Genomic DNA, 24,633 nt, shown 5'->3' with positions numbered 1-24,633 from the left:
GGAGGGAACGAGTGTGCTCGCCCTGGGTAATGCAGGCCCTTGAGGCAAACCAGTCTCGTGAAATATTGGTTCTGGCGAAGGATTCACTAATGCTTCACTGCACCATGCCATTGGCCATATGCACAGACTTTACATGGTGAACTGGAGAATCCCCCTGACCCCCCAATCCTGTCCTCACTGCCCTGTCATCTCCATGACAAGCTGACCCATGCCCTTCTCACTTGTGCTTGCCTGCATCTAGACTCTTCTTCCTGTCATTCAGAGGGACCTTCTCTCCCTTCCCAACTCTGCTCAACAATACTTGTTGAGAATCACAGTGCAGAAAGCAGGTGTCAGTGGAGTGCACACCTAGAAATGGTACATCTTTGTTGTGGTTTGAAAATGCTTGGCCAAGGGAATGGTGCTATGAAAAGGTGTGACTTGGCTGGAGTAGATGTGGCCTTGTTGGAGGAAGTATGTCACTGTGGGAGGTGGGCTTTGAGACTCTCTTCTGAGCTTTCTGGAAGCCAGTCTTCTCCTGGTTCCCTTAGGAACAAGAGGTAGAAACCTCAGCTCCTTCTCTAGCACCATATCTGCTCACATGCTGCCATGTTTCCTGTCTTAATGATAATAAACTGAACCTCTGAACGTGTAAGCCAGCCCCAATTAAATGCTGTCCTTTATAAGAGTTGCCATGGGCTGGCAGTGGTGGCGCACACCTTTAATCCCAGCACTTGGAAGGCAGAGGCAGGCAGATTTCTGAGTTCGAGGCCAGCCTAGTCTACAGAGGGAGTTCCAGGACAGCCAGGGCTGCACAGAGAAACCCTGTCTCAAACAAACAAACAAAACAAAACAAAAAAAGAGTTGCCATGGTTATGGTGTCTCTTCATATCAATTGAAACCTTTACTCAGACAACCTTTATTATATCTCCCTGCTATGAGGCTCAGGGATTATCAAGGAACAGGGAGTGGCACATTCTGAGAGACTGGAGAGGAGTACTGTGTCACCTGCTTAAGACCTGTGATCATCCCTTCTCCCCTAGCGGCTGCTGGCCGCCATCCCGAAGGTTTGGGAAGCAGAACGGAAGGACAGAGTTTGGATGGCTATGGATCCAGTGGAAACTACTGCCAGGATCAGCTTCAGGGTCAGCTCCACTCTCCTGAGGTGAATCCATGGCTACATCACCTTTAGGAAGAGGGTAGGGAGTTCTAGGGTGTGTGTGTGTGTGTCATTGGCTAGAGCTTAGGGTACAAAATAATGCTTCATTGGCATTAAGGCATGCCAGGAAGTCGAGGGGCTTGCTGGACAGGTTCGTATTGGGAGAAAGGAAGCTGAGCCTGTAATCTCACCAAGGCTTCCTGACATTCCAAAGGTAGAGGATATGGGGTGGGTGGGAGGAATCCCCAGACCAGGCAGAGAAGAGGAAGCTCTGCTAAGAAAAGGGAGCACTCCATCTTGCACCAAGCTCAAGAGAGCTGTCCAGACCTTTAAATGGCAGGACCCAACAAAGCCCTGCATCAGATCGAGCCAACACCATGGGGGTGGACACATAAGTTCCCACCCCTGGCTGTGGAGCTATGCCCAGCTGATGGGTGCTGGGGCAGGCAGAGTCCACTTTCTTTAGAATGTAGCCTCTGGTAGGTGAACCAGGCTCCATAGTCAGGTCTGTATGAGCAACACTAACTAGATTCAGTGCATGTTAAGGATAACATGTTTGAAGGGAGACATGGAAAGTGATCTGAGAGGAGCTGGAAGAGGGGGTGAATGTATACACAGGCATTCACCATACATATATATAAATTCTCAAAACTAAATAAAAATTTTAAAAAGCAAGACATGTTGAGTCATCTGACAAGAGCCTACCTGCTTGATTTAAACATTATATAACTCTGATATAGGATCACATGGCCAAATTTATACCGTTGCTAAAATATTTCCCAAAAGACAAATCTCTGAATGAGATGGTGCTACTTAGTGTGTCAATCTGTTCTAGGGTCACTTAGTACTCAAGGGAACTTAAGGACTCATGCAATAATATAAGCTACCAAAATTCCAATGACATTTTCCTCTGGAAAAATGGAAACTTAGCCTTTCCAGGGAATCACAGGGACCCCACAGAGCCAAAGCAATCTTGAGCCAAACTGATAAAGCGGGAGACAGTGTATCATGACCTGAGGTGTACTACACATTTACAGGAATCAAAACAGCACAAGACCAGACACATGGACCAATAGAGTAGAATAGAGAACCCTAAAATAAATCCACTCATTTATAGTGAATTGACTTCTTATAAAGGTGCCAAGAATATCCAGTGTGAAGACAACAGTTTCTTAACCAACAGTGTTGTTATCATGGGATATTATATGCAGAAGAAAGTTTTTATCTCATACAGTGTATAAAAATAACTGGATTAACCTTTAGAGTATAAAACTACTAGGACAAAGCATAGAGGGGAGCCTCCCAGATATTGACCTGGTAAATGAGGATTTGAAGAATCCAAAAGCTCAGACAATGTCTTAGTTAGGGCTTTACTGCTGTGAACAGACACCATGACCAAGGCAACTCTTATAAGGATAACATTTAATTGGGACTGGCTTACAGGTTCAGAGGTTCAGTCCATTATCATTCAGGCAGGAGCATGGCAGCATCCAGGCAGGCATGGTGCAGGAGGAGCTGAGAGTTCTATATCTTCATCTGAAGCCTGCTAGCAGAATACAGGCTTCTAAGCAGCTAGGATGAGGGTCTTACAGCCCACACCCACAGAGACACACCTACTCCAACATGGCCACACCTACTCCAACAGGGCCACACCTTCTAATAGTGCCACTCCCTGGGCCAAGCATATGCAAACCATCACAGACAGCAGAAGTAAAATGAGACAAACAGGATTACTCTCAACCAAAATCCTTCGGTAGACCTAAGGAGGCTCAGCTAAGTGAGCCGACAACCTGTCAGATAGGGTGAGATGGTTATGAACCTCCATATTATTTTCTACATGTTTATACAGTAAAAGGTTAATGTTTATACTAATGTGCATTAACCTATAAAAGGTTAATGCTCCCAATGCAAGCAGCTCCAACAACTCCACAGTAAGAATAAAACTGGATCTAAAAAGCAGGCAAAGATCTAAATAGACATTTCTCAAAAGAAGATCCAAAAGCTGTCTGGGGAGATGACTCAGCATTTTGGAGTGTTCCTTGCACCTCCACAGGACCCTAGTTTGGTTTCCAGCACCCACACTGAATAGTTTACAACTGCCTCTAGGCAGCTTCAGGGAGTCTGACACTGTCTTCTGGCTCCCAAGGTACTGATCTTATGTACATTACCACCATCCCACACCATAGGCATACACGCACAGACACTCTCATAAAAATAAAAATACCTACCAATGAAGACCTACAAAATATTGAACAAGTACATGAGAAAATGTAAAATATCATTGTCAGGGAACTGGGAATCCAAACCATCTTGAGGTATTACCTCATTCCTATTAGAATTTGTATTATCAAAAACAAACCCCCCCAGAAGTGTCAGAGGACATAGACAACAGGAATCTTTGGAGACTTGTTTTGGAATGCACATTAGTATAAACAGGTAGAAAATAATATGGAGGATCCTCAAAACTTTAATAGTAGATTTCCAGTGGGATAAAGCTATCCAGCTACTGAGTTTATAACCAAAGGGTGTGAAATTAACGTGTCAAAAGGATAACTGCAGCTTCATGTTTTCTGCAGCATGCTTTCTGGGAACCATGACACGGAACCAAGTGTGTCTGCCTAGAGATGAATGAAGAGAATGTAATATGAACGTGCAAAGTGAAATAGCATTCAGCTTTTTGAAAGATGGAAATTCTGCAACATACAGAAGACGCTTGAGGACAGATAAGCCAGGCATGGAGAGACAAGAACTTGATGATCTCAAACGCAAAACTTCAGCTCCCAGAAGTAGAGTTTGGAGATGAAGTTATGGAGGAGACTTGAGGAATGCTGGCAAATAACACAAAATTCCATTTCAACAGTAGAATAGGGCCGGGCAGTGGTGGCGCATGCCTTTAATCCCAGCGCTTGTGAGGCAGAGGCAGGCAGATTTCTGAGTTCGAGGCCAGCCTGGTCTACAGAGTGAGTTCCAGGACAGCCAAGGCTACACAGAGAAACCCTGTCTCCAAAAAAAAGAAAGAAAAAAGAAAAAGAAAAAAAAAACACAGTAGAATAGGTTAAAGAGCTATGGTACACCATGTAATCCTTAAAGTAAGAAATAGTGTAGTATCTGCTGATAGAGTGCACAAATATTTTCACACAGGAATTGATTAAGTGTGTGAAACAATATACAGATCAATGACTTTATTTGGCCATTATAAAATGTTCACATATTTCAAAGCATGCTGTATATGACATATATATATATATATGTATATATATACTTGTAAATATATAATTTATATTCAGTTATAATAAAATGAAGAAATCAAAAACATATCTATCTAGAAAATGTCTGAACAAAACATATACTTTTTCTAGAAAGTTCATTATTTTCCAACAAAACCAGTACTTACCAGAATTTTAACTGGCTTCACTACCTTTCTGGTAATGACACCAGGGGCTCTCAAGCGGATGGATTCCAGAATACACCACTTAATCAGAAGGAGTTTCTTCAGGTCATCTTCAGACACTTTAATCTTGTCTTTACCTGTAAAGAGATTTTAAAGATTAAAGAGGAGATGCACTACAGAGACAAGAAGGTAGATTCGCACAAGCTAGTCAATGCAGGATAAACTCACCAACAAGGAAAGTACCACTGGGATGTATTGATTTTGCTGCTTTTCTCTGACAAGATGGACTGGCATCCAACCTAGCTGTAACAGTCCTGTGGCTACAGGATAGCTAAGAGGGTCCCTGTGTAGGAAAGGGCTCAGGTTTTCCTCACCTCATTCTTCCTTGTCAAAATCCTCATTGTGTTTGAAGAAATAGCAGCACGAGGAGAAATAAAACAGGCCAGTAAAATAAATGTTTCCAAAAAGTGCTGGGCATGCTTAGCCACTAGGGAAGGCAAGCAACATTTTATAAAGGGGCTGAGAGATGGCTCAACTGGTAAAGACTTGCCATGCAAGCATGGGAACCTGTGTTCAGATCTCCAGCACCTATGGAAAAAGCTAGGTGGGCTGAATAGGAAAGCACTAGGAAAGCAGAGATGGAGGGCCCCTGGGGCTTGCAGGCCAGCCAGCCTAGCTGAATCAGTGAGCTCCAGGTTAGCTGAGATAGCCTGTTTCAAAAATTAAGGCAGAAAAGCAATCACAGAAGACATCTACCATCCACCTCTGGCCTCCACAAGCAGATGTACAAAATGGTCCAGGGATTCTGCTGACCTCTTTTGGCCTCCATAGGCGCTGCATGCCATGGTGTGCATATACACATGCAGGTAAAACACTCAAACACTAAAGATAAACTGTTCTTTTTAAGTTCTGGAGATCATCATATTGCAAAGTCTAACTGTAAAAGATAGATTTCACCTTTCTCTCTTAATGCACTCACATATCCATATAGCACACATACATATCTCATTCCATTAAGAATGGCTATTATCAGACAAGTTAATGAGAACAAATCTTGGCATGTATACAGAATAAGCGAAGCCCTTACACACTGATGGTGGGACAGTGCACTGGTGCAGCCACTACAGAGATCAGTATTGAAAGTCCTGATGACACTAAAACAGAAACTATCATCTGATGCAGTGGTGTGACTCCTGGGTACATTCTCAAGGAAGTCTAAGCCAGAACACCACAGAGATATTTGTATGTCCACATTTGTTATTGCTCTGTCCACAATGGTCAAGATACAGAAACAACCTAGGCGGTTATTCATAGGATAAAGAAAATATGGTACACACACACAATGGAATTTTATTCAGGTGCACAGAGGAATGAAATGGAATTCACTGGAAAGTAAATACAACAGGAGATCATTGGAGTTGGTAAGACCGTCAGCAGTTAAGAGAATTTCTTACTCTTGAAGAGGGCCTTGGTTTGGTTCATAGCACTCACATCCACCCATGACTTCAATTCCAGGCAGACTGAACATCCTCTTCTGGCACCAGGTATACATATAGCACATATACATGCATGCAAGCAAATACACATACACATAAAATAGGTAAGTCTTTTTAAAGCACTGGATATCATACTATGTAAAATAAAACAGACTGGGAAAGAAATATATGGTTTGTTTTCGCTTATATGCAAAAATCTATATTTAAGTGTATCTATATGCATGTATATATGATATGACAGGAGATAGGAGAGGGAAAATAGAAGTGTACAGGGAGAACAAGAGAAAGTAATAGAATGTAATTAATGCAGAGTAAGCACAAGAAGAGGTCAGATAGGTGAGGATAGCAAAAAGTCAAATAAGAATAAAGTATATAGAGAGATATTTGTATCTGAAAACATCACAAGAATGTAATTTTAAAAGACACACACACACACACACACAAATACACACCATATGATATAAAAATGACCTGTTTTAGATTTGATAATTGGAAAGCAGATCTCACTATAAATCTACCTGGCCTTGAACTTGTGATCTTCCAGTCTCTTCCTTCTGACTGCTTCAGCTGAAGGCATGTGTCACCAGCTCTTACCTTTCTATTCAATCTATTTATTATCTAAGACAGGGTAATTGTCCACTCCGGAACGAAGAGCACACCCTCCCAACACACTCACAGATGGACCAGACAGCAGCATTATGTGTGGTCATGAATTTTCAGTCAAATTCATACAATTTAATGGTGAATATTTCAAGGAAAATGTGCATTTTTTTGAAAATTACTCAGAATAACACTGTTTCCCATCTGGTCTTGACAGCACTTACTTGGTAAATCACCATGATCAATCTACCCAGTGGATCCCCAGGTCCTTTTCCGTTTGTTTCCCCCACAGGACCAGAGACAGTGAGCCAGCCAATCATGAACAAATTCTAAGGAATCCTGAGCCAAAAGAAGACTTTACTCCTTTAAATTGGTCCTCTCATTTATCTGCAACATCACAAAAGCTGATTTAAAACATCAGTGGAACAGGATATGGGACACAGGCCTTTAATCCCATTGCCCAGGAGACAGAGGCAGGTGGTTGTGTGTTTGAGGGCAACCTGGTCTACATATTAAGTTCCAGGCCATGTGGTGCTACATGGGAGAGTCTCTTCCAAACCAAGAAAATCAGTTGCTGTCAGAGATCATGCTAAGAGGTTCTTTTTCCTCAAAAAAACATCAAGTGCTGTGTGTGTGTGTGTGTGTGTGTGTTTCCCTGTCTGTCTCTGTCTCTCTGTCTGTCTGTCTCTCTTTGTGTTTCTCTCTGTGTCTCTGTCTTTCTGTGTCTCTTGGTGTCTCTCTGTCTGATTGTCTCTGTCTTTCTTCGTGTTTCTCTGTGTGTGTGTATGTCTGTCTCTGCCTGTATCTCTCTGTTTGTCTCTCTGTCTCTCAGTCTGTCTGTCTCACTCTCTCTGTCTCTCTCTCTCTCTGTGTTTGTGTGTGTGTGTGTGTGTGTGTACAGGTACTCACATGCTTGTTTGTATACACACATGTGGTGGCCAGAGGCTGATGCTAGGTCTCTGTCTCTACTATTCTCCATTGTATTTTTTGAGTCTCTCACTAAACATGTAGCTTAGCATGGGCACAGGGTCCCTGGGCCCATCTGTCTCCACCAAAGCCCCAGCACTGGAGTTACAGTCAGACATGTGTGTCCATGCTGGACTCCTCACGTGGGTTCTAGGCAGCCCGCTTGGGTCATCACAGTTGTGCACTGGATATTTTTGATCCATCTCCCTATCCTCATTATGTCTTAACCACTTCCCTAAGCTGGACTTGTCCCCACACACCTGGTTCTGATATAGGAGTCTAAAGGCTCCTCAGAGCACAGTGACCAACACTGGACCCATACCTTCCCCCTCTAAAATAAACACACACCTGACCACATTGTCTCGCCATGACAAAAATGGTTGGAAACTGTCAAGTTGTCAAGCTTCAAATCAACCAGTCATCCCTGCTGCCTGTGACTGACACTGTGGTATAATGTGAAGTATGCACTTGGTTCTTTGGCTTCACATACTTCAACAGACTCCGGAGTGACAGAGCAGAGTGGAGTGTCTTTTGTTTGTCCATGAATTTACGATATCTAGGTGAAGCTGGGAATGTGGAGGAAAGTAATCCAAGAGATCAACCATGTGATTTCTTCGCCCTCAACTTCTGGGAGAATGTAGGTTTAATTTCATGACTGAATCAACCATGCCTGTGCAGGACATCTTTCCTTAAATCCCTTCTGGTGTGCTGGGAAGGTCCCATACACCAGCTCCAGGGGCAAGATACTCCCATCGCTATCTGCTTCCAGATGTTCCTCTCTCTATCAGACCATCGCTCCGCATCATCCTTCACATTAATAGGTAAAGGTAAGTAAACCATGTGTGGACCTTTCCACCAGACAGAACTGGTAAGATTGAAGCATGTTCAAAAACCCTGGTAAATCTCATGATTGAGAATGGCAGGTGTTGGAACCAGCTCCCAGTCAGGCTCTCCCAGTCCTGGAACACATAACCGTGACGCCCCACTGAGAGGACCATGACAACCAGTCACGGTCACACAACATAAAACCCTAAAGTTCTCTGTGCTAATGAGGTATCTAGGCCCTGAGTGTTTAGCCAATGAGCTTCCCTTCCTGGGCACCCCTTCTTGAGAAAGATATTTAATTGCTGGTTCACCTAGAGTTTGATGTATGCATTCATATCCGCCATAAAAATAAAGTGGTTTGGACAAGCAAGGACTATCTACTTTATCAAGGATTGCCTGGGGGAGGTGGGAGAGGAGGCCTTTGTCATGAAGAGAGGCACCTAAATCATACAGCGAAGCCCTTTTCTCTTTCAGCCACTATTTTCAGGGGTTTGAAACAGGAATTAATTCAGCTCATATTTTTATCATGGGGTTCCCCAAAAGCAATAACATTTCACTTCCTTCTGAATCTCATTCATTTGGTGTACTTATGATCTAACACAATGTCGTGAGCGTGGGAAGCATTCTGTACATTATTATTGGTGGGATAAATGAATGCACCAGTGAGCTGGTGTTTGAGACAGTGGAAGAGAAGGCCAGTGTGAAAAAGCACTAGCTTGTGTGTGTGTAATGGGAAAGATTTAGTGACAATTCTGAGGCAGAATGGGGGAGGGGGTGTTTAAGTGCGATAGAATTTAATGAAAACTTTGTATAAAGTGGACCCAAAAATTGACAGTTCTGGGAAATTCTCCAATGGTCCTACACTGCTGGTCTGGGGACCACAGTTTAAGGAAAAACAAAACAAAACACAGTGGCAGATTAAAAGAAAAGGAAGGGAACTGTGTGTATCCCTCAGTGGGAGAGCACTGACCTACATGTCAAAGGTCCTGGGTTCAATTCCTAGTACAGTAATCATTAAATAAACAAAGGATCCTCTTGTACTTTATTAAATATTCTCATTTTATAATTTTTTTAAGATTTATTTATTTATTATATGTAAGTACACTGTAGCTGTCTTCAGACGCACCAGACGAGGGCGTCAGATCTCATTATGGGTAGTTGTGGGCCACCATGTGGTTGCTGGGATTTGAACTCATGACCTTCCGAAGAGCAGTCGGTGCTCTTCCCCGCTGAGCCATCTCACCAGCCCAAATATTCTCATTTTAAAGCTGCTCTTATTACTATACTAATTTTTAAATTACCACTCCTCTATGAAAACAGAGGTAAATAAACCTAAGGGGTGAAAATTATGATTGAAATTATAGTCGAGGGCAGAAATCGCAAGTGCACGTGTTGTCAACAAACATCACTCTCCTCTCTTCGATTACCATCGATGTGTAGGAAAGGACTTTTAGTTCCTATGATGAGCCATAAAACCAGGCCATGCCTTCTCTGAGTCTGACAAATCTCAATCCAGAAATTTTATCCATTTTAATATTTGTATTGGGGTCCTGGGCATAAGACTTGGGTTTTTAGGCTTGGGGTCAGGAGCAATTACCCTGTAAGCCATCTTACCATTTTATTGTATTTTATAGCTACAAAGGTGTCAGCTCTCTCTAAGCACTGGTGCCTAGGAGGCCACTGGCTGAGCTTATATAATACCCACCCACCTACCTATATACCTCCCTCCCTATGTCTGCCTGCCTATCTAGCTATCTACCTACCTTCCTCCCTATATCTATTTATCAATCTATCTATCCTACCTCCCTCCCTATGTCTGTCTATTTATCTATGTGTCTATCTATCTTAGCTATCTACTCACCTACTTACCTACCTCTTTCTTTCTTTCTTTCTTTCTTTCTTTCTTTCTTTCTTTCTTTCTTTTCTTTTCTTTTCTTTCCTTCCATCCTTCTGTTTTTTCTCCCTCTCTATTTCCTTCCTTTCTCCCTCCCTCCCTCCCTTTCTTCCTTCCTTCCTTCCTTCCTTCCTCAATCTCATGTTTTTCCCTCATGAAGCCACAGTTACGGGTGTGGTTCATTCACCATGACAACAGGCCAGATCCAGCACTGCTTTATTCTATAAAGTTTTACCTTCCAATAAAAACACCCACACTCATCTGTGGCTGGTTTTCCACTACAATGGCATGTCAGAGAAGGCCACAGCAGAGATTTTTATGGTCTATAAAATCTAAAATACAAGGCCTGGTATGGAAAAAGTTTACTCCTGTACACAGGGCAAGAGGAGAATGAGCTATTATTGGGTTTGTTCAAAAGGTCAGGCTGTATCCTAGCCCCTGAGTTTACAAGTCAGATAAATCCTGTGTGGTCTTCATTGCCCTTACTGCTTCTATGTCCAGGTCAAATGGATGAGGCCTGGTGTACTCTTTTAATAATCCTGTAAAATATATTTTATTAAAGAAATATAGACTACATGACAGGAGAGAAATATGCTTATTTAGAATGTCTGCTGCGATGGTTACATTTACTTCCTCGGAGAGCACATGCCAGCCGATGTGTCAGGAAATTTCCCCACAGTAGCCATTCCTTATCACAGAGAGAGTGCTTCCCTCTCAGCCATCCTGTTTGTCAGTTGGCTCCATTTTCCCTGGGGTACAAAGATCTCCTGGGTACCAAACAGAAATGGCAAATAGGTAACATATGGTGCCTAAGTGGAAAATCCCTTGGAATTGAAGTACAGCACTGGAAAAAAATCTTGACAGCAGATGTGTGCCTTTCTGCCTGTTTGCAAACCAGCCTCACTCAAGAACCGCTCATCTAATCCCAAATATGTCTTCCTATGTTATTCAAGGAATTAAACTTCATGTGAGATGTGGGTCATAGCCACCTATGTGAACTGAAAAATAATAAAGACACATTATTTCCATTAGAAATGAGTTAGCTTGGTTGAGGATTTCGATAGTGAGGACTGGCTTTGGGGACTCGATAATAGGTCAGCCATGTTTTGATATCGGAATGGACCAAATGCCTGCAACTTCAATATTTTACATGGAACAAGAAAACACAGACAGCCTGGAGTTATCTACATCAACCTAAAAGTGTGGGGGAGGGCAGGTAGAGAGGGGCGAAGATGTACTGAAGGGAAAAGAACATGAGGCTGAAAAGAAGGGGAGCAAGGAAAGGCCTTGGATGCTATGGAATGAGAGAGGCTGTCTATAGAAAGCCTGTAGTGGGGGAGGGAGAGGGGGGAAGGGTAAGGTATTGGAGCTGCTGCAGTAAGCATGACGAGGTGGCAGCTGGCTATTTCTAGAATGAAAGAGACCCTGGGAGAGGCAGCAGGAGATGGCAGTGTCCCACTGTCCCTGGAACCCTGGTTCCTAGACTGGTCTTCTCAGCATCTGCTCTCTGCCATCTGCATGTTCTGCCTCCTTTTCTGCAGTGGGCTGCCTTACTGCATACCACCCAGATCACGGCTGTCCCAAGCATCAACTCTACCTGTCGGTTGACTTTATCAAAACATTAAAAGCATGAGACACACACAGCTATACTGTGGCTAGAAACGACTTACAATGAAAGGTCTCAGCTGCCGTTCAGGCTTCCAGAGATTCTGCCTCACTACGAAGTTGTCGGTCGCTGGCTGTTCCAGAGATTCTGCCTTACTACGAAGTTGTCGGTCACTAGCTGTGAGCCAATGCTCACCCAGAAGCCTATGGCCATGGCAAATTGAAACAGGGGATGCTGATGATCAATTCTAGAAATCAGAGACCAGAGACAGGTTTGAGACCAGTTTCTTCTTGATCCTGAAAGCCACGGAAGTCCTAGTCAGCTAGGGTCCTTAATAAACAAACAGATATTGCAACAAGTTAGCAGGATCCTCTGAGTAGGATCCTAAAGGTGACTTCCACGAAAGACTGGTTTCTCCTAAGACAACTTTATAGAGAGTGTATTTGAACAAATTCACCAAACATTCCTTCCTTTTTTTTGCTGTTGTCTAGTTCACTATTGCTATAGCATAAATAAATATTTTTCTACTAGACTAAAGGTAGTGGATGACCACTAGTCAGGGCTAATGCTCCAAATCGGAAGGGATAGCTTCCAGTGGGAATCACTCTGGTCATTCATCTTCATTGTATACCTGACAGGAATCACCAAGAGACACTTCACTGGGCACAGCCGGGACAGCACTTCCAGAGAGGTTTAACTAAGGAAGAAAGGCACATCCTCGATGTGGGTGCTGTCCCTCCAACTGGAGTTTCAGACCAAATAAAAAGGGAGAAGAAAGAAAGCCAGCTGAACTCCAGTATTCATCTCCTTCTGCTCCCTGACTGCAGACACTTCAAGGTTCTGCTACCAGGTTTTTCCTGCCATGATGGGCTGATCCCTTCAAACCTCATCCAGAATAAAGCCTTCCACCAGGCAGGGGTGGCGCATACCTTTAATCCCAGCATTTGGGAGGCAGAGGCAGGCGGATTTCTGAGTTTGAGGCCAGCCTGGTCTCCAGAGTGAGTTCCAGGACAGCCAGGGCTACACAGAGAAACCCTGTCTCAAAAACAAAAAATGGAAAACTAAACAGAATAAATCCTTCCTCACTAAAGTTGCTTTTGTCTAATATTTTGTCACAGCAATGAGAAAACAATAGCTACCACATCTCCCTGTTCTAACACATGGCATGTTGCTGACCTTGAAGTTTGAACTTGGTCATAGTGAAATTTCTGATCTCCTTTAGAGAATTAAAAAAAAAAAGTTTTTAATCTTAAATGTTGCTATTAGACTATTTGCATTGCGGAAACATTTTACGTCACATTACATTACATGATGTAGAACTGAAAGCTTATTTTTAATGGAAAATAACTAAAGCTGTGGTGTAAAACTGTGTATATAATTTGGAAAGCAAGCATTTTAATAGTATACTTTTAGTTTCTCAAATCCCAGTGTGATATGTAGCATTCATTCTGTTTTCAAACATCTTTCTGCTAAAAAGACCATGTTTGTTAAACCTCTCAGAAACGGCTGTGCACCCGGACTGTTGGGATCTCAGCGCTCATCTGTGGCATGTTAGTCCAGTCCTGTGGCTCTAAATTTAGAAAGCTCCACTTGGGAGAATTCCAAGGTAATCATCAAAAGGACTGGAGCTCAACAGAGACAGGGACCACTCCAGAGAGCCCGGGGAGAGGTTCAGGGCAGCTCAGGTAAAATGGACAGGGATCACTCCAGAGAGCCCGGGGAAGAGGCTCAGGGGGATCTCAGGCAAAATGGACAGGGACCACTCCAGAGAGCCCCGGAAAGGCACAGGGAAGCTCAGGCAAAATGTAGAAACCGTCTGTTTAACTTTGGGCATAAATACAATAAAATCAAACCTTAGGATAGTTGAAACCAAATAAAAGAAAGGATGATTCTTGTTCTCAGAAAGTAAAAAAGAAAAGAAAGAAAAGTAGAAGCTTTTAATGTATTCATTTAGTTACTACCTAAAATTCATAATTACATGGAGACTATAAACTTTATTTGTTAAGTACAAATGGTAGATTTAAAAGTTTTTTATTTCAGTTACTAACACACTACAGATATGCTATGTATCTGCTGAGATAAATTTGTGCCCTGTCCAAACTTATACCACATTTTATAAAATACTCATTCTTCAGACTGTCTTACCTCAAAAAATTCATTTTACAATCAGATTCTTAATCCATTTTGGCATAAATAACTACCCCTGGGGTAGACATGTGAAGAGTTATTATCTACATGCCAACACCCACACTCGATATACTGACAAATGGCTTATTTTCAGTTACTTTTTATTTCTGATATAATACCATGATTGCAGTGACTTATAGAAGGAAGGGTTTACCCTAGGATCTGTGGTTCCAGAAGACTAGAGCTCATGGCAGCAGAACAAGGATGTGTATCACAAAACAGCTGTGAGCTCACATCTGGATCTACAAGGAGAAGGCAAGGAGCATTCTTGGAATGGCATGCATCTTTTGAAACCTTAAAATCCACTGCCAGTGATACACATCCTCCAACAAGACCATACCTCCTAATCCTTCCTAAACAGTTCTACCAACTGGAGACCAAGTATTCAAACACATGACCCTGTGGGCACTAGGCTATTTCAAACCATATGCTACAAATTTACATATTAAGATCATATTAAGGAAACTAGGTCCAAGAACTTGCCAGATACACTAGACCAAGGAAAGGATACAACTCTCTCACCTAGAACTGTGTACACTTGGCCTCACCCACTTGTCACGTGACTACCCATGTCAAGGACCAATAGTTAGAGAACTCCTAACTGCCCCCAAGGCTTCAGCTTAGCTCTGCCCTTACTGCTCAGACATCTCACCCTTCTGTTTGCCTATCTAGACCAGCAGGTGACCCATCTGTCTGCCCATTCCTTCACTTGGATCTGTTTCTGACAGCTCTGAAGTTGAATACAACCATGCAGTTTCACGTCGAGCCTGTGAGAGCTGCAGTAGCCTGACCCGTAATAACAGCTAATTCCAAACAGTTCTGTTCAGTTCATGTTTCATCTTAGCAATACAGACTCTATTTAGATTTCTATCGGCTTCCTAGCTTCTCCAGATTTCGGAAACATCTTGAGTTCTGTGGTGGGCATTCTGCAATCTACACATGAATATAAATAAATATATGTGTAGGTATAGATATCTATAGATACAGATGATATAGATGATTGTGTGGTATGTAATGTAAGCTCTGAGAGTATTATCAGTAATTAAGACTGTAGTAAAAGTGAATCTTGTTCATCTAAGCCAAGATTGCCAAGGAAAGAGGCAATCTCTGGCAAATTGATACCATAAAATTGGCATGCCCTGCAATTTGTCGTTAGTCAATGATTCTGGCATTGAGCAAAGACACAAACATGATCATGTGCTTCTGACATTGAACACTCACAACATATCTATGTAGCCTAAACAGACACTCTAGGAGCTGAAGCAATGTTAATAATAGATTGGCTTCTTGACATCAAAAATATAATATGGTCCTTCATATACTTCAGTATACTTCAGTCTCAGACAAGTTAAGGTGTTCAATTGTGAGACAGGCTTTTCTATCAAAGATGGCCACTGTGCACAAAGGCCAGCCTTCTATAATCCTCTTCCATCTAGCGAAATTCTCATGTGTATGCTTTTTGCTTAAACCCCAGACAACTTCACTCTGTATCACACCCTTCTCCTTGCTGATGATTACAAATTAGTCAGTCCCATCAGACTGTGAGGTCAAGCTCCCAACAATGGAGTGAGTTATAAGTGCCACCCTGCATTACAATACAACCTGAGTGACCTTACCAACCAGGTACGCTTGCTCTCCCAGTTTAGGTCATTACGCATCCTTTTGCAAAAGTAAAGATCTTCGGGAACAACTTTGATATTGTTTGTACATTTGTATGTGGGACATCATAAGTATTCTGATATTCTCTTCCAACAAAGGAAGACATGGTATCACAAAAGCCTTGAAGGTTAACAAGAAGCCACACACATGCTAATATCCCACAGTTTTCCAAAGAAGAGCACGGAGTCAAAATGGCAAAAGTCATAGCCTTAAAGGATCTTGAACGCAAGAGCACAAGACAATTTATGAGGATATAAATAATGATATAAGTCTCAGAGCAGAGGATCCAGGCATCAGTGGAATTCATCTCCTTTTGCTTGTGACTGGAATTCATAAACCTAGAAGGGTGGGTAGGAGTCACCCAGGCAGAAAGAAAAGGAACAGATTCTAACATAAATCACAAAACTATAATATCTTGGACTTAGAAGGAACATGAGTCAACCCCAACACCAAGAGAGGACTTTGAGATAATTCCACTGCTTTCTTTTTCCTTTCTTTTTTTAAAAAAATATATATTTTAAGCCCCTTTACTCACCCAAATAGATACATGTATATATATATAACAAATATGTTGAAGAAATGTTTCTTTAGTCCTAATATCAGGTAGCTAAACAGACAGACAGACATGAGCTGTCTTGGAGTACATTAACCTCCTGTTTCCCTGGTAACAGGAGAAAAGAAAGCATCACATTTTTTCTCCTTAAATTTGAAAATACCCTGTGAAAAGGTGAGCTTTCATGAGGCCTAGTGGAGAAACCCTAATGCCTATTGGTCAAAAAAAAAAAAAAAAAATGGATCAGGGTGGAGACATGCCATTCTGATCCATCTCAAAGACTAGAACTTCATAACCACTGTCCCTTTGGCTTACAGCTCTTTTAACACCTGTCAATCACCTGACCAGGAGACTTCATCTCAAAAACAAAACAAAACAACAACAACAAACGATTCACTGGAAGACAAGCCAATGGAATGGGAGGAATAATTATGTCTTAAAGAGAAATAATCCCCAAGGTATAATTCCTTCCCCTTACCCATCTTCCTCCTCTCAGCTGTTGCCATTGCTTCTATAAAGCTTGCCTGCTGGGCTCCTCTCAAACTCCAATAAAAGATGGTCCTGAATGTTCTTTCTGATTCTGTTTTCAAATTCCTTTTATCAGTTCCCCAAAAGGGAACCCTGATTGTCTAGTAACACTGGAATAACAGTCTTTAAGAGCCTAATTAATAACTGCAGAAAGAGCCTATGTTTTGGCAGAAGGTAGGAAAAATGGAAGACAGCACTGAGTCATCTGATTCAAAGAGACAGATCAGAAAATAGGTTGTGAGGTGAAGTTGGGCAGTGAGGTATTCCCCTGGTCCAGGCTCTCTGTATTCTAGGGCAGGTGGCACTGTACCATCAAGGGAAGGGGATAGGAAGAAGAAAAACACAAAACAAATTCCCCTGGAAGCTAAAGCTCCCTTCTGACACAGCCCACAGGTTCCTTCTAGACTTTGGAAATCCTGGGCGCTCACTTCTGTTTGCTCTCCTGCACAGAGGCAAACATTCTATATTCGTAGGCCAGCTTGCTTAAGACAGTTAAAGTTGAAGTGTGTGCATTACAGTCAGTGTCCATGAAGAACAGTGGCTGGCAATAAAATCATGTGACATAACCTCTGAAAAGTGGGAACTGGTGTCACACCACCTGACAATGATTCCTACCAAAGTTGAGCCTAGAGATCTAGGTCCTAAATCTTATAGTAATTTCCCTTTAAAAAAGAAAGCCTAATGAATAAAATGTTAGTATTTTACACTTAACCCTCCATTCTAATGAATGTATTTTGTGTGTGTGTGTGTGTGTGTGTGTGTGTGTGTGTGTGTGTGTGTTGTTGTTGTTGTTGTTGTTGTTGTTGTTGTTGTTGTTGTTTTTATTTAGACTTTTAATCTGGAATGAACCACAATCCAGAAACAGAGGACATAGGCTTTTAATCCAGATTGTGAGGAATAGTGGCCATGAAAAGATTAGGTCCAAGCATGGTGGTATACATCTTTAATCCCAGGAGACAGAAGCAAGCAAATGTCTGAGTTCAAGGTCAGGCTAGGAAAGAGAAACTCCCAAGTAGAGAAAATCTTAGATTAAGTCATGGTGGTATATGTCTTTAAATCCAGAATTCAGGACAAAGAGCCATGCAGATCTCTGTGTTCAAGGTCAATCTATATAGTAAGGTCCAGGACAGCCAAGCTTAGGCAGTGAAGGAACTGGAAAATGGAAAGCTGATAATAATGTAATAGAACAAGGGGGCCATGTTCCAACCCCAGCAAGCAGCAGAACTCAGCAGCTTCAGCCACATGGCTCTGGCTTTAGAGTAAGAATAGAAGGCGCTACTGGGACAATTGATGCTGGTTATCTGGAGCTAAGAAATTAGAGGTGATTAAGAGACCAGCATCACTGAGGTGAAATCTTCTGGGAAGTGTTTTCTGAGAGTACTGAGGCTGTGTTCCAGAGATATCCAGAGATACATCACGGCTGCAGTTGGACTTGGTAATGTGTAAGAGTCACCCAGGTGGTACTAGTTTGAAGTCGGGGAGGGGTCATAGAGAGCGACTGAGGTTTGGCACTGTGAGAGGCCATGGAAAGCCATTGGTGAAGATGCAGCCTCAGTTGCAGTTGACAGTCCAGGACTGAAGGAGTCACGCAAAGGATTTGAGGCTTGGCACCATGAAGAGAGCCTATGAGAGGCTATAGGTAAAGTGTAGTTGCAGTGGAAGACTCTAGCAAACTGGAGATACTGGTTTTGTTGAATGATCAAGAACAGCAGCAGAGTGGAGTCAGCCAGAGCTTAGAGGGATACAGAGGGCAGAGCTGGAGATGTGACCCAAGCCCTTTGGAGGAGCCCAGAAGATCATGTGTGGATCCCAGACATTGGACCAAGAAATTATAAAGCTAATTACCTTGGATACCCCAAGATGTTTGAGATACCAGAGTCATGGGCTATCTGCTGAGGCAAGCTGCTTTCGGGGAGTGGAACCAGCCTAAGAGGAAGAAGTTGTTGCAGTCAACAAAGATGAAGGGAGTTGCAGATCTGAAGACTGCTATGATATCAGCATGGAGATGCAGAGTTTGGAGTTTGCCCAGCTGGCATCCTGTTTGGCTTTGGTTCAGTATTTCTTCACTATGACATTTTAGAATGGTAATGCATATCCTGTGATGTTGCAAGTATATGATCTACCTTTTGATTTTGATTTTTTAAAGGGATTACAGTTAAGAGATTGTATGAGTCTCAGAGGAGACTTTGAACTCTGGACTTTCAAACTGTCGAGACTGTTATAGACTATGGGACTTTTGAAGTTGAACTAAATGTTTTAGCATTACTCAATTTGTACGGTTAAGTATGGCCCCCATAGACTCGTGTGTTTGAACAAGCCTATGGGGGCCAGGGAGTGGAATGTGGTGATTTGAATATGCTTTACCCATAGGAAGTGGCACTATTAGGACATGTAGCTTTGTTCGAGGAAGTGTGTCACTGTGGGGGTGGGCTTTGATTAAGTCTGGCCAGAGTCAGTCTTCTATCTGCCTCGGGATCATAGAACTCTCAGCTCCTCCAGCACCATGCCTGCCTAAATGCTGCCATGCTTCCCGCCATGATGATAATGGACTGAACCTCTGAACCTGTAAGCCAGCCCCAGTGAAATGCCCTTTATAAGAGTTGCCTTGGCCATCTTGTCTCTTCCCAGCAATGGGAACTCTAACTAAGACAGCCCATTATCATGCATAGCTGATATGTCTGCATGGCTGGAGTCATGAGCTGGAGTTCTCAGGCTCTGTGTTCCAAAATGGCACCATTTTAGCCTTAGGACTAAGAAGGAGAAAAAGATAAAATTATATATTTGGGCTGGGAAAGATGCAATTTAGGGTAGGCCAGATGAAACCTCTCTCGCTTGTGTAAACAGTTAAATACAGTGTTCAAGGCTGGCGACTGAGATACACTGTTGCAATAAACATCTGTGTAATTTATTGTGTCCTAGGCCCAACTCAGCTTACACAGGCCAGGCTAGCAAAAATGAGCCTTATGAAAGATTTCCTGTATGATATGTGTAAGCTTCTAAATCCCCACATTAGATTTAGGTTATCAGATTTCAAGTGGGAATGGAGACATTTTAATAAACTGAGTGTCCTGTGCCCATAACTCCACTGGAGTAATCTTGGCTCCATTACTTGACTTTTTTCTTCATTATTTGGGGCAATTTGTCACGTAAAGGACCAAAAAGGTCCATTCCAATTATAAATCTGGTTATCAGCCACAGAGGCCTGGCTAGCCGGGGAAGAGTGATGAGTATGATTATGAAGTCAGCTAAAGAGGCATGATGGAATCTTTCAAGAATGCTGTTATTGGCTGGCAATAGCATAGGGAGAATGCATCCAAGTGGAGAGAAGCTGAGTTAGCGTGCAAATGAGGCTGGACCACTAAACTTGGAGTTAGTGCAAACGCTGGGATGTACTGAAACAGGACCAGTGAGCTAATGAAGCCAGCGAGGGCAGCGCTATGGCCACCTAGAGTGTCACCCTGGAGCGGGCTTAATTTGGATTTTGCTAGTTTGCAGATATGTTTATATTTATTATCAAAGTCACGGACCACCCTACGGTGTCTGTATGCTCCATTGGGATCGCTGTTCCATCTGAGTGCAATGCTGCCCAAAAGAAACACAACACAAACAAGCATAACAGTATTATTGGCTGTAGGTAAGATGTCTCAAATTTCATGAATAACGGGATGAAAATTCACAGCTCTACCTCTGACTCTAAACCAATACACTTGCTTTTTTTTTTTTTTTTTTAAGATTTCTTTTTAGTCTTATGCCTGTGTATGGGTGTGTGCTCATGAATTGCAGGTACCCACAGAGTCCAGAAGAGGGCATTGCACACCCTGGAGTAGATGTTAAAAGGAACTTGTGGATCACCTGATGTCCTACTGGGAATGGTACTCTCGACTTCTGTAAGAGCAGGGAGGGCTCCTAATCACTGAGACTTCTCTCCAGCCCCCAAGTGGACATTTATTTCTGCATGTACAGTGTATGACTTGTATGACAGTCCTACCTAGGTATAGTTGTGTTAATGAATCCTATTCCTTGTAAATCGATGGGGGCAGGGTGGGGGAGACAGACTCAAGTTATTCTTGGTAATAAATAAATATGTATGTACAAATTCATATATGCATGCAATAACAATTGAAGAAAAGAAGCCAGGAATTTGAAGGAGAGTGAAGAGGGGGATATGGGAGGGATTGGAGGGAGGAAAGGTTGTAATTAAATTAGAATCATATAATTAAACAATAAATCTCCTTGTGGATTAAAGCATAGTAAGATTATAGGTAGAAAAAGAAGGTACTGTGAACACATGGATCCATGGTTATAAAATGAAGTGAATATTTTATCAACAAAAATGTTGATAAAATAAAACATAAGGAGTATGTAGGGGAAAAAAAAAAGTCAAACTCTCGTGATTTTTATCCTCCCACTGTCTGCTTGTTAAGACTGAGCAAGCATGGCTGATGGGCAAATTCCCAGTGAGGAGAATGGCTTCTAACACAGTGGACACAGAACCTAAAGATTAAAAGTACAGACTGATTTAGGTAGCCTGCCAAGGAACGGGAGTGCACCTGCTGACTCGACTAGGTCAGGGGTCCTTCACCGTTATCTTGAGAAGACAATGTAATGTGAAATAAATAGATAGTTCAAGAAGCATCTAAACATGGATGTCAGTGTTCTACCAGGATGAGGACAGAGGGTGATGCCACTCAAACAAGCCAGCAGCCGCTCTGGTGGTACAGCCTGTGCTCCCAGCACTTGGAAAGATTCCTGCAAATCAGAGGCCTGGACTTCTCTGTAAGCTCTGGGCTAGCCTGGGATACATGGAAAAACATCTCAAAAACAAAACAAAACAAAAATGTATGTTTAAAAGAAGAAATAATAGAGGCTGGTGAGATGGCTCAGCGGATAAGAGCACTGACTGCTCCTCCGAAAGTTCTAAGTTCGGATCCCAGCAACCACATGATGGCTCACAACCATCCATAATGAGATCTGATGCCCTCTTCTGGTGCATTTGAAGTCAGCTACAGTGTATTATACCAGAGCTAGCGGGGCCAGAGCAAGCCAGGCCAGAGCGAGCGGGCTGGAGCAAACAGTGGTCCTGAGTTCAATTCCCAGCAGCCACATGATGGCTCACGGCCATCTGTACAGCTACAGTGTACTCATACACATAAAATAAATAAATAAATAAATAAATAAATAAATAGAATAAATAATAACTAATGCATAATTTAATATATAATTTAAAGATAAGAGATAAGTGACTTAATTTTATTCTTCAGTTCTGTAGACAAGGCAATGCTCACCCTTCTGAGAATAGATAAAACTTCACAGGAAATAGATATTTGGGGGAAACTTCATTGAAACAGAGAATCTGGGGCTGGAGAGATAGCTCAGTGGTTAAGAGCCTGTCTGCTCTTCCAGAGGTCATGAGTTCAATTCCCAGCAACCACATGGTGGCTCACAACCATCTGTAACTGGATCTGATGCCGTCTTCTGGTGTGTCAGCAAAAGGATGCTTGTATACATTGAATAAATAATTTTTTAAAAAAAGAAAAGAAACAGAGAACCCAAGTCTCATTGAACCATCTTTTTGTGGATTCTTTAATTTAAAAAAAAAAAATAACAATAAAGGGAATGAACATTTGTTTCTGGCTAGCACATAGAGACTTCAGGTAATTGTTACATTATGGTTTAAACTTGCCAGCTGTGGGCAGTAGAGACAGCTCATCTAAGCTAAGAGAGCCTGCTGTGCAAGCATGAGGACTTGGACTCCAGAAAGACAGTAAGCCAGGAGTCCAGAGAATGCCTGTCACTCCAGCACCAAAATAGGTGGAGGTGGGGGGATGCTTGAGAACTGCAGGCTTTTAGGCTAGCTGAGAAAACACAAGCTCCGAGCTCAGTGAGAGACCCTGCCACAGTGAACAAGTGGAGCTAGTCAGAGAACACCTGACACCCTCCTTTGGCCTCTGCAGTGTTCACATGAATAAAAAATAAAATAAGCGGAAAAGGGGGAAGAAAAGGCTAATGGTATGAAGAAAAGGAGACTATGATTTTGATTTGCTTGGCACCAATTTCAGGTTTCACAGGCTGAAGTTCCCAGGGACACAATGTCATTTAGTGTCCCCTGCCAGTGTCACCGTGTGCTTGGCATTAGTGGGCGTGCTGGGCTTGCCAGACAGTCTGTGGCCTGGCTGGGAGCACTGTTTCTGGCTATGCCTTCCCGGCACAGCACGTCCAGCCCTTCTGGAAATCCCAGGACATTTTAACGAATTTATTAAGACCAAAACAAACAAACAAAACAGCCAAGAAGTGCAGGAGTGAGCTCCTGCTGGGAACCCTGCTGAGGATACACAGAGACAAGCAGAGCCAGAGAGCCAGAGAAGGAAGCAGGGTGGGTACTGGGAAATGAACAGAGTCACGGGACAGAAAGGAGCATAGGTCTCGGCAGCATCAGAAAAGGCAGAGAGGAAAAGGACAGGACAGGATGCATCTCCCCAGAGTGTCTGCTGTGATCTGCCAACAGTGTGCTTGCTCTTCATATGAGAGATTTCTAGAAACAACTCTGGAACAGATGGCCAAGGAAAATGAACTAGGCAAGTTCTTGTGGTAAGGAAAAAAAAGGGGGTGTTGGGGGAAGGGCATATGCTTGTCAGGGGAAAGAGAAAGGCCTCAGTGGAGATGGACGAGATGGACCGAACCTTGGAATTCCTCTCTACATAGTGAATCCATTTCCTACACATTCTGTTGTGGCATAGGTGCCAAGACCTTCTTAATGTAACGGCAGAACCTGTGGGCACACAGTGTGGTCACACCTGCTGTCTCTTCCTCTTCCTCTAGATTCCTACCTGTCCAAACCGCTTCAAGATCTTGCTCAAATCCATCTTGTCAATATGGCGGAACCTGACAGCCTAATCAACATACCTTCCCATCTTGGCACTGGTGGCTCTCTATATTCAACTCTGTGGTCTTTTTTGTATAGTATTTGATACCTGCCAATAGTCTTAGTTTATTTATTTATGTATTACATTGATCATTGTCTTTCCTCCCAGAATATAGACAAGAAGAATGTAATCAATGTCAGAGTCTTCCACACTTCTAAAGCAGAAAATTAGGGATCTTTGCTCTGAGGGGTGCTGGGAGAAACATCTTTAAAGGACAGTAGATGGGACAAAGAGCAGGTAAATTACAAGGATGACACTCAAAGTCTAGGGAGCCAGGTGTCTGTAGTGACTTTGACAAGGTCTGTATTCCTCTACAAGAAAAGGCCATTCATTTGTCCAGGGCTGTACTCACACTCACACTCAAGAAAGCTCCGAAAACACACTAAGCTCCCTGCTGGGGCTACCCATGAGGCTCTGCACGAGCAGAGGGCAGGAGCGAAGGCTGGTGGGATGCTGAAAGCACTAGACAAGCACACAGAGGCACACGGAATCACAGTATAAGTAAAGAAACCACTAAACTCACCGAACTGACTTCAGGGAGCACACGTGACAAGCACTGTCATATTAGGATCTGGAATCACATCAACCAACTTCTCACAACACATCTCTTACTGGGGGCTGGAGAGATGGCTCTGTGGTTAAGAGATGACACTGCTGCTCTGGCAAAGGACCCAAGTTCAGGTCCCAGCACCCACATCACAAGTGCCTAGAACTCTAGCTACAGGAGATGGGACTCCCATCTGTGGGCACCTGCTCTCATGTGCTTACACTCACATGCAGATACATGAATAGCCATATATTTAAAAGTAAAAATAAGCATTAAAATATAAAATAAACATCTTTCTAAGTTTATCCATTTATCATCTA

The 24,633-nt window shown here is 42.6% G+C and overlaps 1 protein-coding gene across 1 annotated transcript in view; it reads right to left on the bottom strand.

Annotated features, from left to right (window-relative positions):
• Nucleotides 1–24,633, bottom strand: part of LOC116074246 (24-hydroxycholesterol 7-alpha-hydroxylase) — an 89,952-nt gene that overhangs the window by 27,775 nt on the left and 37,544 nt on the right. The window contains exon 8 of the mRNA XM_031346501.1: nucleotides 4,533–4,666. Coding sequence (XP_031202361.1) covers nucleotides 4,533–4,666 — 134 coding nt within the window. The remainder of the gene's footprint in view (nucleotides 1–4,532; nucleotides 4,667–24,633) is intronic.

The sequence above is a fragment of the Mastomys coucha genome, unplaced genomic scaffold (genome assembly GCF_008632895.1).
Source record: "Mastomys coucha isolate ucsf_1 unplaced genomic scaffold, UCSF_Mcou_1 pScaffold3, whole genome shotgun sequence".
Taxonomy (NCBI): domain Eukaryota; kingdom Metazoa; phylum Chordata; class Mammalia; order Rodentia; family Muridae; genus Mastomys; species Mastomys coucha.
This window is presented reverse-complemented; position numbering and strand designations above follow the sequence as displayed.